Here is a 16,857-nt window from a genome sequence, read left to right as displayed (position 1 = left end):
AGGGAAACTACAGTGGGGGTGGGAATTGAAAGTGAAAGTAGAGTGATCTTTACTGTGGCAACCACTAGGAAGGCCAATCTGCAATGCTGGGAGTTGTAGTTTTGCAACATCTGGAGGGCCACAGTTTGGAGACCACTGTTACAGCGGTGCCCAAACGGTAGCCCTCCAGATTTTGCCAAACTACAACTCTCAGCATGCCTGGACTGCCCAGGCATGCTGGGAGTTGTAGTTCTGTAACATCTGTCCCTTCAGATTTAGCAATTTTCATGAATTTTTTTTTAAAATTGCTGCTCTAATTTGAAGCCCTCTAATTTTTTGAAAAAGCAAAAATATGTCAATTTTATGATGCCAACATAAAGTGGACATATTGTATTTGTGAATAAAAATAAAATTTATTGTGAATATCCATTTTCCTTACAAGTAGAGCTTCAAAGTTAGAAAAATAAAAAAATTCTAAAATTTTCATGAAACTTTGGGATTTTTCACCAAAAAAGGATGCAAGTAACGCTGAAAATTTACCACCAAAATAAAGTAGAATATGTCAATATAACATTAATTTAAACCGCACGGTCAATGGTGTATACATAAAAAAAAATTCAAAAACTGCGTATTTTTGTTCATTTTCTATACCCTTACACCCTTGTTAAAGGAGTAGTCCAGTGGTGACTCAGTGGTGAGCAACTTATCCCCTATCCTAAGGATAGGTGATAAGTTGCAGATCGCGGGGGGTCCGACTGCTGGGGCCCCTGCGATCTCCTGTACGGAGCCCCGACAGCCCGTGGGAAGGGGGCGTGTGGACCGCCGCACGAGGCGGCGGCCGACACGCCCCCTCAATACAACTCTATGGCAGAGCCGAAGCGCTGCCTTCGGCAATCTCCGGCTCTGCCATTGAGATGTATTGAGGGGGTGTGTTAGCCGCCGCCTCGTGCGGGGGTCGACACCCGCTATCTGGGCGGAGAGCCGGGGCCCCGTACAGAGAGATCGCAGGGGGCCCCAGCGGTCGGACCCCTCGCGATCTCAAACTTATCCCCTATCCTTAGGATAGGGGATAAGTTTTTCACCACTGGACTACCCCTTTAAAAAAAACAATAAAAAGTGATCAAAAAGTCCCATTAAAACAAAATGGTACCAATAAAAACTTCAGATTACGGCGCAAAAAATGAATCCTCATACATTCCTGTATGCGGAAAAATTGAAAAGTTATAGGTGTCAGAAGATGACCATTTTAAACATTTGGTAAATGTAGTTAAAACATTTTTTAAGTAGTAAAATAAAATAAAATCTATATAAATTTAGGTATCCTTGCGCCCGTATGGACCTATAGTATAAAGATAAGGTGTCATTTTTACTGAAAAGTGTACTGCATAGAATCGAAAGCCCCCAAAAGTGACAAAATGGCGTGGTTTTTTTTTTTTCAACCCAACAATTTTTATTTTTTTTCTGGTTTCGACGTAGATTTTGTGATTAAAATTATTTTCTCCTCACCTTCTAAAAATCAAAGTGCAAAAATTAGAAAACCTGTGGTCCTTAAGGGGTTAAACATGCTAATTGTCGTACAAAAAAATGATACATTTTTAAAATAAGTAAAACAAACTAAAACCTTTATAAGTTGCGTATCATAAAGATAAAGTGCACTGTGTAGAATGAGAAGCCCTCAAAGTTACAAAATGGTGTTTTTTTGTCTTAAATTTTTTCCCCCAAATTTTTTTTTTGTTTCACCCTAGTTTTTTGTGAAATGATGGATGTCATTACAAATTACAATTGGTGGTGAAAAAAAGCCCTCATATGGGTCTGAAAGTGGAAAATTGAAAGAGTTTCGTTTTTTCCACCTAAACTTCTAAAAATCAAGTGCAAAAGTGAAAAAAAAAACTGTGGTCCTTAAGGGGTAAAAGGAAATTATCAAAACCTGTGTAGAGGAAGAGTGTTGCAATAGCCTATAGCAACCAATCAGATTGCTTCTTTTCTTTTTCAGGAGGCTTTTTTTTTAAATGAAAAAAGCAAGCAATCTGGTTGCTGTGGGCAACTACACCACTCTTCCTTCCTCTGTTTTGATAATCTCCCCCAATGAGTTTTCCCAATTCCAAATAAATTGGACAGATGCTCAAGTCCAATTTTTTCCTTTATCCAATCTTCCAAAAACACACACAGATTTGTATTCTCCACACAAAAGAAAACAGATGTTACACCATCTTGCTCTGTCCTCCATATCTTGAATTTTATGATAAACAAAAATGTTTTTCCTGTGCGTTTATTTTCAGCTACAGAGATCACTGTATTAATCTTGTTTTCTTACTGAGGTATTTTAGATTCAATCCCTTTTAACCCTAACCTTAATTTTGGCCAGGTATGCTCTAATCAGGAAGATATTATTTGAAACCGTAACAACTTGTGGGAAAGTTTACTCAAACCCTTCTTCTTATTTTTCTGTACTTGCATCAAAATCTCCTTAAGGACAACAGGGGGTTCTTTACTGTAAGAGCAGTGAGACTGTGGAATTCTCTGCCTGAGGAGGTGGTCATGTTGGATTCTGTAAAAGAGTTCAAAAGGGGCTGGATGCATTTTTGGAGAGTAATAACATCGCTGGTTATGTATACTAGATTTATAGGGACAGAACGTTGATCCAGGGATTTATTCTGACTGCCATATTGGAGTCAGGAAGGAATTTTTACCTCCTAATATGAGGGTTTTTTGCCTTCCTCTGGATGAACTCAGTTGACTCATTAGGGTTATAGGTTGAACTTGATGGACTCTGGCCTTTGGATAATCATTTTGATTGCCTTTTGAGAGCCTGAGGCAGCATCAGTGACAGCCCTAGGAGACTTTCCTTTCAGATTCTTATTCCTTGTGGCAGTAACCGGGGATTTCACAAATGTATCTAATTTTCTCTTATTTCTGTTTTGCTTCATGGGGCTCCCCCTCCTGGCCTTGTTTTTTTGGCAGCATTTAAACTGTGAAGCTCCCCCAGACACTGTATTAGAAAATAACTTATGTACAAGTGAGAGCCAGCTCTTACCCTCTGTGAACTTGAAATGAGTGTAGGTTGGAAAATACCTAAGACCACAAATAGGCAGGCACACAGATCTAGAAATGCTGCACATCTACTAAATACAAACTAAGGTTGCATTCACACGTGCATATTTTTTGCGGCAGATTTTGCAGCCCATTGCAAAATCCTGCAACAGCATATCTACTGCAGTGCAGCATAAATATGCATGTGTGAACGCACCCTTAGAAAGCAAGCTCCTGCAGGTGATACAAGTAAAAGAGTTTTCCTCAGCAAGGGGACAGCATACAATTACACACAATGAGAACGTTTTACTCATTGTTACATTCCTCAAACTTCTCCACTAAATCAGCCATAGCTACCCAGAGAAACTGTAGGAAGTTCTGGGAGCCGCAAATGTCGCACCACACCAAGGACCACCTCCTAATTTACAATGTTACTTTAACTTAATGCCTATACTTTTGCACTATCCTTTTTGAATCACCCCCTATACATGGAACTTCTCATTTCTGGACTTGGTGGACTGAGCAGCTTATTTAGTATATTCACAAAGCTTGAGGGGGTACTCCGCCCCTAGGCATCTTATCTCCTACTCAAAGGTAGCGGGTAAGATGTCTGAGATTAGTATTATTATTCAAGCCTTTTTTAATTGTTTCACTCTGGATTCTTCAGGCCCTGCAGTTAGTAACTTGCTTTTTTTGCCTTCACAGCTACGTGATGAAGAACTTTCTAAAGAAAGTCAAGAATCTAACTGGTTTTCAGCCCCCTCTGCACTGAGGGTTTATGGTAAGTTCGCCCAGCTTTAAAGGTGATTTATAAATTATTATTTTTTTTTTTTTAAACAACCTTTTATAATGCCCCTTAAAAACTTCCATAATTTTTGAAAAGCCTGTTTAGTTAATCAGTGGTGAAACATTAGGTATGCATCATCTTTCAGGTGTCCTGTAAATCTAGGGTGGCAGATATAAGTAAGAAATGCTAGAGTTTTTAAGAACCTGGGAGAAGTGAATTGTCCAATCTATTAACATTTTTGTATGCTATACTGTGAATATCTAGGTCAGTATCTTAATCTTGATAAGGATCACAATGGGATGCTGAGTAAAGAAGAGCTGTCCCGATACGGAACTGGTACCTTGACTAGTGTCTTTTTAGATCGAGTGTTCCAGGAATGCTTGACCTACGATGGCGAAATGGTACGTGCATTATGACATGCTTTGGAGAAGTATAAAAATAGATTTCTAAATATAGTTTAGCATTAAAATGTTTAAAGTGTAAGAAGACCGATTCTATTGTAATACTGTAGAGTCAGTCTTTAGCAGCAAGTAAATCATGGGGAGACAAACGCTCAGATGAGCACCTTTTCTTTCTTGTTCTTGCAGTCACTGGAAGCCTCAGCACCTAGACCTCAAACAATCAAAAGTTTTGACATGTTTCAATGACAAGTCAAAATATTTTTTTATTTTAAATGACAATAACACGTTAAGGGGAATTTAAATATGGCAGAGCAAGTATGTATGTGAGCATATTCTGCCATTGACCCCCAGGACTGCAGAGAAGTTGTTTGCACTGCTGCTCATTAACTGAAGATAAAACATTACTGTTCACATTGAGAAGGACTAGTGTCAGGATTTCATATGCCCTACCAGCACTCATAGGGGGTTTCCAATGAATAAAATAAATATATATATATATATATATATATATATATATATATATATATATATATATATATATATATATATATAATATATATATATATAATAATATATATATATAATATAATATAATATAATAATATATATAATATAATATATATAATATATATATATATAATATAATATAATATAATATAAATATATATATATAATATAATATAAATATATATATATAATATAATATAATATAAATATATATATATAATATAATATAATATAATATAAATATATATATATAATATAATATAAATATATATATATAATATAATATAAATATATATATATATATTATATAATATAAATATATATATATATTATATAATATAAATATATATATATATATATATATATTATATAATATAAATATATATATATTATATAATATAAATATATATATATTATATAATATAAATATATAAATATATATATATTATATAATATAAATATATATATATATATATATTATATAATATAAATATATATATATATATATATATATTATATAATATAAATATATATATATATATATATATATTATATAATATAAATATATATATATATATATATATTATATAATATAAATATATATATATATATATATATATATTATATAATATAAATATATATATATATATATATATATTATATTATATAATATATATATATATATATATATATTATATTATATATATATATATATATATATATATATATATTATATAATATATATTTTTTTAAAGGTGTGCAAATGGCATAACATTGTGAGTTACGCTGTTTACATAACAAAGTTACAATATTCATGGGGGGAACCCCTTTAAGGATTCATCTTCAAAGAGCAGAAGGATGGTGGGGTAAGGACAGACATTGTGTCTCCCCACAGGTGTGGCTAGAACACTGGACTTTTCATTTTAATTAAACCAATGGACTACACGTGATGAAAATAGGCTTGGACTAAAGAATAACAATAGTATAGGGCCTTGCATAGTTAAAGTTATCATTAAGAATTGGAATTACTTACTGCTATTTCTGTTTTTAACTTCCTTTCAGGACTATAAGACATATTTAGACTTTGTCTTAGCTCTGGAGAACAGGAAAGAACCAGCTGCCCTGCAGTATATATTCAAGCTTCTGGATATTGAAAACAAAGGCACCCTGAATGTATTTTCTCTGAATTACTTCTTCAGGGTATGTTATCAGTTGTATTTGGCCATTGACTAAAGGCCCTGGCATATACTAGAGAGGAGCCAGCCAAACTGAATGACTGTGTAAGGTGTCAGCTGTCTCCTTGATAAAGCCACATTTTAGTGGCGAAACATGTCGGGGTGTGACAGTACTGTATTTTAACTAGCAACTCCACTGCACTCCATGCTTAGTAACAGCCAATAAATAAGGTCCAGACTGAGCCGCTCACACCTGCGGTGCCCAGCAGGTGCGGGGTGCCAAGTGGGTCATAACATCTTTTGATACACATTACATGTTTCAACACTACTATATTGCCACTTATATGTGTGACAATTAGTCAGAGAGTCACTATCTCAATTTGGGTAACAATCCGCTTTCCCGGAATTTTCAAGTTAACCCTTCACTTATAAATCTAAGACAGGTTATTTGAGCTCAAGTGAATTGACTCATCAGTATGGAATGACCAACAGAGGACCTAGGCATAATCCCATATATCTATGACAGCAGTGGAATTGTAATTTTAATAACTTTTATTCAAACCAAAATGTATAATAGGTGAGGAAACAAAAAAGTAAGTTTTAGTATTAGTGTGACACATGCTACAATGAGGCCCTTTCTTTAACCCTTTGGGTTAATTTGTTGTAGCTAATGTGTAAGGTGGTCTCCTAAATCTCCCAACAGATTGTCGCGAAAGAGAATGATCAGGTATGTTAACTTTCAATGCCCGATCATTTTGTTTTCCCAGAGATAAGCTTCCTGCATTCAAAACACATAACTCTCTGCCAACTGCTATTGAAGGTATATGGCAAACTTGACTATGACCTATCAAATAAAATAAATAACTAAATGTACAATATATTGTATTGTAAAAAGGAAAAGCCATAAATTGTATTTTAATATTTTCTTATTCTCTATACTTTATAGGCCATTCAGGAACAAATGAAAATTCATGGACAAGACCCTGTCTCTTTTCAAGATGTAAAGGTAAATCGAAAAAGGTTTATGTTCTCTTTGAAAACTCTATTTATGGAATTATGGCTGCTGTCAACCTAATACACCTGTTTGGTGCTGATGTTACATGCAGATGAACATGGCAGTTAGAATTTGAGAGGGATATGGAAATGTTCTCAACTGGAGTTAGGTTGGGCTTTGACTGGGCCATTTTAGCACATTAACATGTTTTGAACTAAACCATTCCATTGTCCCAGTCTCAAGTCTTTTGGAGGCTGCATTACATTTTCTACAAGTGAACAACAAAAATAGAGAAACAGAAACCTAGCCGCACATCCACCATTTGTATTTTGATCTACTTGCTTCTCAGCATAAATTCAAAAAGTAACAGACTGTTAGTATACATTTTGATCAAAAAGTACAAGCCCACTCGCCATGTCAAGGCCACCTAGTAAGAGTGGGTCCCTAACCTAACACCAGGGCCAGATTAAGGCTGCCTGGAAGACGGAGCACTTCATTATGATGGGGGCCCCTCCCCGCCAGACAGTTCCCCACATTAGGTTGGCAGTATGGTTCCCCCTCATTAGGTTGTAGTTCCCCCACATTAGATGCAGTATAGTTCCCCACATTAGGTTGGCAGTACAGTTCCCCCCACATTAGGGGTGCAGTACAGTTCCCTCCACATTAGGGGTGCAGTATAGTTCCCCCACAGATATACAGCCTTCAGCCGTATACAGTGTATGGCTGGAGGCTGTATGCCTGTTTACTGCCCCTCTTCAGTGTTCCGACCACCACTCCTCCTGTCCGCGGTCATGATCTACTGCTATGGCCTATGGGCCATAGTAGTAGGTGCCGAGACCGGAAAGGAGCGGTGGTCGGAACGCTGAAGATGACTTGCCGCTGGTGACTTGCCATGCGCGATTCCTCCTCACCACTCCGCTCTGCTCTTCTATGGGCGCACGCACGGGACGTCAGTGACGTCCCTGCATGCGCTACCTCCCGGCGGCCCCTCCATTTTTAAAGTTAACGTGGGTCCGCAGAGAGGTAACAGGGACATCCTTGTGTCCTGAAAAGATTTTTCGGGACACAGGGATGTCCTGAATGTGACTGGGGGGCCCGGAGCAGGCGCTCCAGGAGCGCGCCAATAATGATCCAGCCCTGCCTAACACTGGCGTAGTGCCGGGCAGCGACCACTGCCTCTGCAACACCAGGCCCACAGGGAGAATGACCCAGTGGCCAGGCAGCCCCACTGCTGCCCGACCAAGCCCCCGGGCCACACCACCCCACAGACAAAGCATCACAGCAACAATGGCCACCACAGAGAACCACATCAGTGTGAACACCTACCATGTGCTCCCTGCCAGAGGACTGGGAGAATACTAGGAGGAAACCCATATGCAGTCTCCTGCTAATTAAACTGTCTAGGTGGTGAGTGGGTGAGTACTTTTTGATCAAACTGTATACTAACAACCTGTTAGTTTTTGAATTTATGCTGAGAAGCAAGTAGATCAAAATACAAATGGTGGCTGTGCGATCTTGTTTCTGTTTCTCTATTTTTGTTTTACAATTTCTACAAGGATTTCCCCGCATTTGGCTCTATCCATCATTCCATCAATTCTCTTCAGCAGGTACAGGGAACTTGTCAGAAGTGTGCTCAGAGTGATATGCAGTGTTGGGTTTCCACCACACATAGTGGTTTACACAAAGCCCAAAATGTTTAATTTTGGTCTCATCTGACCAGAGCACCTTTTTCAACATAGCCTTGTGGAAGAAAAATAATGCAACACCTATGACACACTTTGCAATCACTTGCTGCTTTATTGCTTGGGGCAGGGTATAAATGAGGATGCACTGAACCAACAAGCGCTTGTTTCACGTCACTATGACGCTTTATGAAGGTGAGTTGGGAAGGAGGGCGGTACAACCCCTTAACCCTTACTGCACACATACAATGTAATCAGTTTACCAATAACATTAAAAAAAATTCAAAAATAATACATAATGAATACAGAATGCAAAACACAGACTACAAAATACAAAAACATCATAAGTCATAAAAACATATACAGTATCACAGGAAGGCTGACGGGTCATTCCTGTCATTTAAGCCTAAACAGCCAGTGACTCCCGTCAGGATAATCCACCTGGCTTCAGCCTGCAACAATCTTGTATGCCTGTCCAAACTGCTATCTAAATTATCTATTTGCTGCAAGCCTAAAAAACCAAACTCCAGTTATGTCCCCACCATGTTTATCCTTCATATGAGAAATGAAGCTGGGGAATCCTTTCCCTGTATGTATGGAGTAAAAGTGCTCCCGTACCCTATGAAAAAGAGGACGTATGGTTTTTCCAATATGACATAACATACAGGGACAGATAATGGCGTAAACAATGAAATCTAATCTACAAGTCATTAATCATGTGACTGACAGGACCTAACTGTATGCAACGGGACGTCTCAAGGTGTTTACAAAAAGAACAATGTTTGCAGTGGAAATTACCTTTTGGCAATTCCCGCTGCAACCAGTTCACATTCGATGTAGAGATGCGATTTATTTATTTATTTTTAAACAATTCGTCCCACAGGTTCCTGGTCCTGCGGAACGAAATCAAGGGACTTGACTTGTGAGATCCAGCAGATCCTTGTCTGCTTGTAGCAGATGTCAATTCTTATTAATAGAATGTTAAATTCGCGACTGGGCTAAATTCGAATGAAAACATTGCTTGTTCTTATTGTTTTTTTCTTACTGCGTTTCCGAGCACCAAATATTAGCTCTCGGCATTCATGTGTTCTTGCTCTATCGAAAGCCTGCTGTATTATAGAATCCAGATACCCCCTCACTCTCATCTTATCCATCAAAGCACAAGATTGTTCAATGAATGTCAGAAGAAAATTAGAAAAAAAACAGCGCCGCTCAAAGAAAGCACAGTGCAATCTTATTGGAAAAAAAAATTAGGATCAATATCCAGCATAAAAACTTACTTCACTGGGGACTTTTGGAAAAAGGATATAAATCCCCAATCCAAATAGCCTATCCAGTATAATTTCAAAATATGGTCCTGGGTAAAAGCAGGTCACAGTGAAGTCCCATGGGTATAATCATATTCTTTTAATGCGACGCGTTTCAAAGGTACAATCCACACCTTTTTCATCAGGCTTATACATACATACATACATAAATAAAACAATCCTATTTATACTTACAGAGGGATCCACATCCTCCCAGTTTGCACGCTCAATTGTACGCCAGGTATCTGGCGTCAACTTCTGGCACACATCCTTAGTGACACGGGCTTCCGGGGTCACTTGGTCACATGACCAGGTTCACCTGTACCAGTGTACCTGGTGTGACCGGGTGACACCACAGTGCACTGGCACGGCCATGGGCACACCCATGGCACCTACGCTGTCAATCATTTTTCTTGCCATGTGGGAGGAAAGTACCATCTACCGGGTAACCAGTTTGCCAAGTACATCCAGCACTGGACCCGGTTCATAGATGATGTGCTGGTAGTTTGGACAGGTACCCAGTCCCAATTCACCACCTTCGTGGATTATATCAATGAGAATGGTATTAACATGCAGTGTACGGCAAACTTTGGTGGGAATAGGGTCCAATTTTTGGACATAGAATTATTTCCAGCAGTTTGGACAGTCATACTAGATTGTTGCTGGCTGAAGCCAGGTGGATTATCCGGATGGGGGTCACTGGCTGTTTAGGCTTAAACGACAGGAATGGCCTGTAAGCCTTCCTGTGATACTGTATATGTTTTATGACTTATGGTGTTTTTGTATTTTTTGTGTTTTTGTATTCTGTATTCATTCTGAATCTTTTTGATGTATAGGTAAACAGATTACATTGTATGTGTGCACTAAGGGTTAAGGGGTTGTACAGCCCTCCTTCCCAACTCACCTTGATAAAGAGTCATAGTGACGTGAAACAAGAACATTGGGGGAGATTTATCAAAACCTGTCCAGAGGAAAAGATGACCAGTTGCCCATAGCAACCAATCAGATTGCTTCTTTCATTTTGCAGAGGCCTTGTTAAAAATGAAAGAAGTTATCTGATTGGTTGCTATGGGCAACTGGGCAAGTTTTCCTCTGCACAGGTATTTATAAATCTCCCCCATTGTTGGTTCAGTGCATCCTTGTGTATACCCTGCTCCAAGCAATAAAGCAGCAAGTGATTGCAAGAAGTGTCCTGGGTGCCGCGTTATTTCTCTTCCACAAGGCTTTGTTCATACATTTTACTGTCAGACGCTGGCTCCGGACAGTCTGCTGAGCGTTTCTCCATCTGCGGCCACCATCCAAAAAGGAGCCAGTTCAGCCAGTTCCTAACATACAGGTGGAGTGGTGCTGACCTTAAAGGGGTATTCCAGGAAAAAAAAATTTTATATATATCAACTGGTTCCAGAAAGTTAAACAGATTTGTAAATTACTTCTATTAAAAAATCTTAACTTCAGAAGCTCAGAAGTACTGAAAGGATTAAGGTTGTTCTTTTCTGTCTAAGTGCTCTCTGATGACACTTGTCTCGGGAAACCCCCAGTTTAGAAGAGGTTTGCTATGGGGATTTGCTTCTAAACTGGGCGTTTCCCGAGACAGGTGTCATCAGAGAGGACTTAGACAGAAAAGAACAACCTTAATTCTTTCAGTACTTATGACCTTCTGAAGTTAAGATTTTTTAATAGAAGTAATTTACAAATCTGTTTAACTTTCTGGAGCCAGTTGATATATATAAAAAAAAAAAGTTGTTTTTTTTTTCCCTGGATAATCCCTTTAACTCTCATTCATTGACCTTTTTCAACATGTTTGCTTTGTTTCCCATATGGCTTGTGGCAAACAGGATTGCTTGTGGCTCACTTTCAACAACAGCTTTCTTTTTGACACTCTTTCACAAAGGCCAGATTTATGGAGTACACAACTAACAGTTGTCCTGTGGGCGGATTCTCCCACCTCAGCTGTTGATCTTTGCAGTTCTTCCAGAGTTACCATAGGCCTCTTGTTTGCTTCTTATTAACTTGTAATGCTCTCTAACAAACTCTGAGGCCTTCACAGTACAGGTGTATTTGTACTGAGATGAAATTGCAGACAGGAGGCCTAATTCACCAATTATGTGACAGGTGAAGGCAATTGGTCACACCAGGTCTTTTGTTAATGGTTTGACAGTAAAAGGGGTGATTGCATATGCACTCAACACTTCATTATTATAATTTTTTTTTTTATATAAATCATTTGGAAATAGTAGGAAATACATGGATTTCAAAATTAACTACTCTGTTGGTTGATTACATAAAATGAAAATAAATTTTAAATCTTCGTTTATACCATGACAAAGTCTAAGGGTGGGTGGGCCGGGTGGGTGTTATACAAGGCAGAATACTTATGCAAGGCACTGTACATTAAGCAAAGATGTTTGTAATTTATAGTACATAAAAAGCTATACAAGTACATCTTAGTATGCTAAGGGCAACCAGTTGAAACTTATTTAATCTGTAACATTTTATTTAAATTTCTAGGATGAAATCTTTGACATGGTAAAACCAAAAGATCCGCTTCGCATTACACTTCAAGATCTTATCCATAGCAGCCAAGGAGACACTGTGTGCAGTATTCTTATAGATCTTAATGGGTTCTGGACATATGAAAACCGAGAAGTCCTTGTAGCTACAGATGGAGAAAGCCCTGCTGACACTGAAGATACATAGGCATTAACTGAAAAAGACTACTTCAGTCTATTAGACCTAACCCTGTTGTTTGTTTCATATTTATGGAATATTGTGTGAATACTAAAATAGAAATAATGTGGATGAACTTTTTTTATTTTAAGACACTTTTGTGCTTAGCTTAATAAGAGTAGTGGCTTCTCAAAAAGGAGATATCAAACTTTTCCCAAGCAAGAAATATCTGGGAAAAATGGGCAGAGCTCCTCATGGGATGGTTACGTTTTACCAATATGGAGAGAAATAGGTGAAAATAGAACCCACAGTGTTTCCGTGGTCCTCCCACCTGATACAGTTGTGTAAAAGACACAACTACACATGTGCATGCAAGAAGTGGTGCTGCCTCCCGGTGTCAGCTCCAGTGACAAACCGACCGATGATATATAGTGCGTGCAATAGAGGAAAAACCTGGGTAAATGGCTCAGCCCACGGATGAAACCACGATGGAGATGTTAGTAAATGTAGAAAATACTTTATTAGCCAGACAACGCGTTGCGGGGCTTTGGATCCCCTTCAGGTATAATGGCATCATAGCAAACATATCCTCCAAGTCACAATAAATTTCCAGTGCCAACTTCTAGTCACATCAGTGTTGTGGACATAGAGAAGTGCAGTGCTTGTACTCACTGAGAATTTTTATGCCAGCCATTAACCTCCCAGTCACGTTATTCAGCATTTTATCAGAGAGGGGCAGATAGCTTTTCGTTGCCTCATACATATCAACAAGCTGCCTTAACTGCATGAACCTTATCACAGGAGGAAAGTGTGATTTTTCAGCGCAATTCTGAGTATTTTTCCCACAAGAAATCATCTGCTGCTTATACTAGTCTGTAGACTGTCACAGAGTATTAAAGAATGGTGTCAACTGCTGGTTATTATACAGAGTGCAATTTTGGGTTTAATACCCTTTTTTTTTTTTTTTTTTTGTGGTGCTGCACTGTTGTGTCCTGCTGCTGTGCAAAAATACGTATTTTTATTCAGCGAACTGTAGTGCATTTTTCTGCCCTCATACCTACATCAAAGCAGTCTTCTATTTTGAGCCTGTTAATCTGTCAATGGCCTACATACTGTGAAAGTCCAAGCAATAATAATCCCCGGTTTTACAAAAATACCGTTTTTTGGCATATTGTAGCACATTTTTCTGCCCTCATCAGTGCATACCGCATACCTACATCTAAGTAGTGTACTATTTTGTACTTGTTAATCTGTCAAGGGCCTAGATACTGTGAAAGGACAGCCAATAGTACACACCTGCTGCTGTTCTAGACAAATACTGTTTTAAGTGTAGTGAAGCGTATTGTACTTCCCTCATATACGCAATAAGTATGTCAGGAATAGTATTGCCAGGACGTGCACAGAGGTGTGGCAGAGGTCACAGCAGAGTAGGGGTGTGTGCTAGCCGGAGTCGCAGCGAGAGGTCTGAGCTCCCGGTGTCAGCTAGCAGTCGTGTCACTCCAGACACTGCACTGAACTACATCAGGATGACAAAGACCCTTTCACTATCTGTCCCATCGACCACATTCCCAACCATATCCCCAACAGATTTGAAACCTTAATAAGAAGAGAGATGTTCTGGATCTTCCACCTGGACACACTACAACCGCAAGGTCTCAACGAAGCCACCAAACTAATACGTTAAACCCCCTTACCTCATCCTCTCCCCCCAACCCCACACATCACCCGCCTATACCCACCCCCAAAATGATAACCCCCTACATATTCCATCCATATTCCCACATCCCCCAAATAGGTCCATACTACAACCTATATGCACATTGAAAAAACTGCTGTACAGTAACAAGACAGCGGATATGACATACTAACAATACAGCTGACAGCTACATGTTAATATTAATATACATAAACTTAGACCAATGATATCTATCTCAATAGGTTCCTACAACAGCCTATATAAACATTGGACACACCAGCAATACAGCTGACAGCTGTACAGTTGCATATGAACATACCACTCAGACCGGTGTTTATATTTATACCCTCCTCTTTGCCCCTTGCACATTATGTGACCAATGTATACACCCTCCTGGTTGTCTCCATGCACAATAGAGGTGTTTATTTGACCAATGTATATACCCTCCTGTTTGCCTCCTTGCACAGCAAATGACTATTGTTTTTTTTCCCTCCTCGTGACAAATGTATATACCATATACACCGCCACATCATTGCACAATGTAAGCGCATCTAACCCACTGCCACATCATTACAAAATGTAAGTGTATCCATTTCACACTGCAGCATATGTGGATTTCATGTAATACACTGCTGCCACCTACTGGCAAACCACAATATCTACAAACCACCCATTCATAACATTACACACACTACAAACCATCCATTCGTTTCCTCTCACTTCAACAACCTACATTCAACACATCCCTATTCAATTAATGTGTTCTCCTTATAAGGCATCCTATTGACCCAGTTCCCACGCCAATTGACCTAGATCTGTCACACATAAATTAAAGAATAACTATACACTCACCTGCCCGGGATTTGAACCCACAGCAGAGTCTCCCATACACTCCGCAAACCCCCTTCCTCCTGTACAGCATTTATCTCCTCTTCCGAGAGTTCTCCATAGACCACAACGTGCCCATGTATTCCAACAGGCAGACAATCAGTGTTATAGAGCTACCCCACTCTGTCCTATACACCACCACCACAATAAGGGGAGGCTGACGTCACAGACCCAGCCTCCAATGGAAATCTAACTCGCCAAATTCAAATGTTAATGTATGAATGCATATGTATATATTCTGTACACTGTTTGAACACACTGTAATGCGGACCTGACGAAGGAGGGAGCCCCTCAGAAACGTTGTCCATCCTGAATAGATCCTTTTTATGACTATTAATAAAAAGTGATCACCACCATCTGGGCTATCTCTGACTGCTAATTTCACTCCGCCGGTGTAGAGCTGCAGCGCCGCAATTGTCAACCACGGGAAGAATGAGACCCTTGCCGGGATTCCTACCTCCCATACATGCTACAGGATAGCAGTCGTGTCACGACCAGCAACCCAGCAGCCGTGATTAATCGGTTCACTCGGTCATCCACTTCATCTCAAGTGACATCCGACACCCCCAGTCAACAGTCGGTGGGCTCCTCACACTCAACCCTCAGTTGGCATGGCCCTCATGCTGCTGCTGCCACCTCCAGGCTCTGTCATTGTGCTGCTCTATGGTTTCCTCATGCTAATGCTACCACCTCCAAGATCTGTCATTGTGCCGCCATATGGACTCCTCATGCTGATGCTACCACCTCTAGGCTCTCTAATTGTGCTGCTCTATGGTCTCCTCATGCTGATGCTGCCACCTCCAGGCTCTATAATTGTGCTGCCATGGATACTGCAAAACATAATTAAGGTGCTGGTCCCCAGTTTCAGAAATTCCTTGCATTAGGGTCACTTTCAGGACTCCTGATGCCACTTACAGGCTGTGCCATTCAGCCACTATATGGTATCCTCATGCTTCAGCCATCTCCAGGCTGTGCCATTCAGACACTATATGCGCTCCTTATGCTTTCCCCACCTCCAGGCTGTGTCAGTCCCAGCAGCATCAGAAAACAATATATTGGCTGAATGTCTTGGATATTACCAACAATTTTTTATGGTAGCATTAGCAAACATACGTGTTCAATAAAGATTTCAACATTGATCTTTTAATGTTAGGGGATGTGAAGCCCTCTTATGTACACATCATGCTGCCTGATCCAGGCTGTGTGTTTCAGGAACTACTTGGCTTACTGATGCTGCTAGGCCTGTGCCTAAACTTTTTGGATGCACTAGCTTACATACATGTTCTATACAGATTTCAATATTCACCTTTTAATGTTAAGTTGGGATTGACCAATATCGATCCCTACTTACCGATAATCTGTGGAGGTTAGGGCCGATAACTTATACCGATATTCCGGTATAAGTTATCGGCTATTTATCCCCCCGCGACACCGCTGCAGATCATTGATTTAAAGCGGGCGCTTTAAATCAATGAACTGCAGCGGCTTTTGCGGTGCCATAGACCACCGCCGCCACCCGCTTCTCTCCCCCTGCCTGCCCGGGGGTTCTCCTGAGTCCTATCACCGCACCCCCCACCGTACCGCCCCGGCCCCATTGCCTCCCCCATCCCCGGTTTTAAAATTACCTGTTCCCGAGGTCCACTCTACATCTGGCTCCGGTGGCGTCCTCCTGAGCTGTCACTCACGGTGACGTCGCGGCACGTGTCATTGCGCACGCAGGAGGAGACAGAAGTAGCATGCACCC

General features: G+C 39.8%; 1 protein-coding gene across 1 annotated transcript in view; it reads left to right on the top strand.

The window, feature by feature from the left end:
• Positions 1-15,469, top strand: part of PPP2R3C (protein phosphatase 2 regulatory subunit B''gamma) — an 82,118-nt gene extending 66,649 nt beyond the window's left edge. Inside the window, exons 10-14 of the mRNA XM_056546296.1 lie at positions 3,715-3,790; positions 4,061-4,197; positions 5,767-5,904; positions 6,826-6,885; positions 12,371-15,469. Coding sequence (XP_056402271.1) covers positions 3,715-3,790; positions 4,061-4,197; positions 5,767-5,904; positions 6,826-6,885; positions 12,371-12,559 — 600 coding nt within the window. The 3' untranslated portion in view covers positions 12,560-15,469. The remainder of the gene's footprint in view (positions 1-3,714; positions 3,791-4,060; positions 4,198-5,766; positions 5,905-6,825; positions 6,886-12,370) is intronic.
• Positions 15,470-16,857: the final 1,388 nt, after the last annotated feature.

This window comes from Hyla sarda, chromosome 11, assembly GCF_029499605.1.
Source record: "Hyla sarda isolate aHylSar1 chromosome 11, aHylSar1.hap1, whole genome shotgun sequence".
Classification (NCBI taxonomy): Eukaryota; Metazoa; Chordata; class Amphibia; order Anura; family Hylidae; genus Hyla; species Hyla sarda.
Note: the sequence above shows the minus strand (reverse complement) of the source record. Positions and strands in the feature narration are given on the sequence as shown.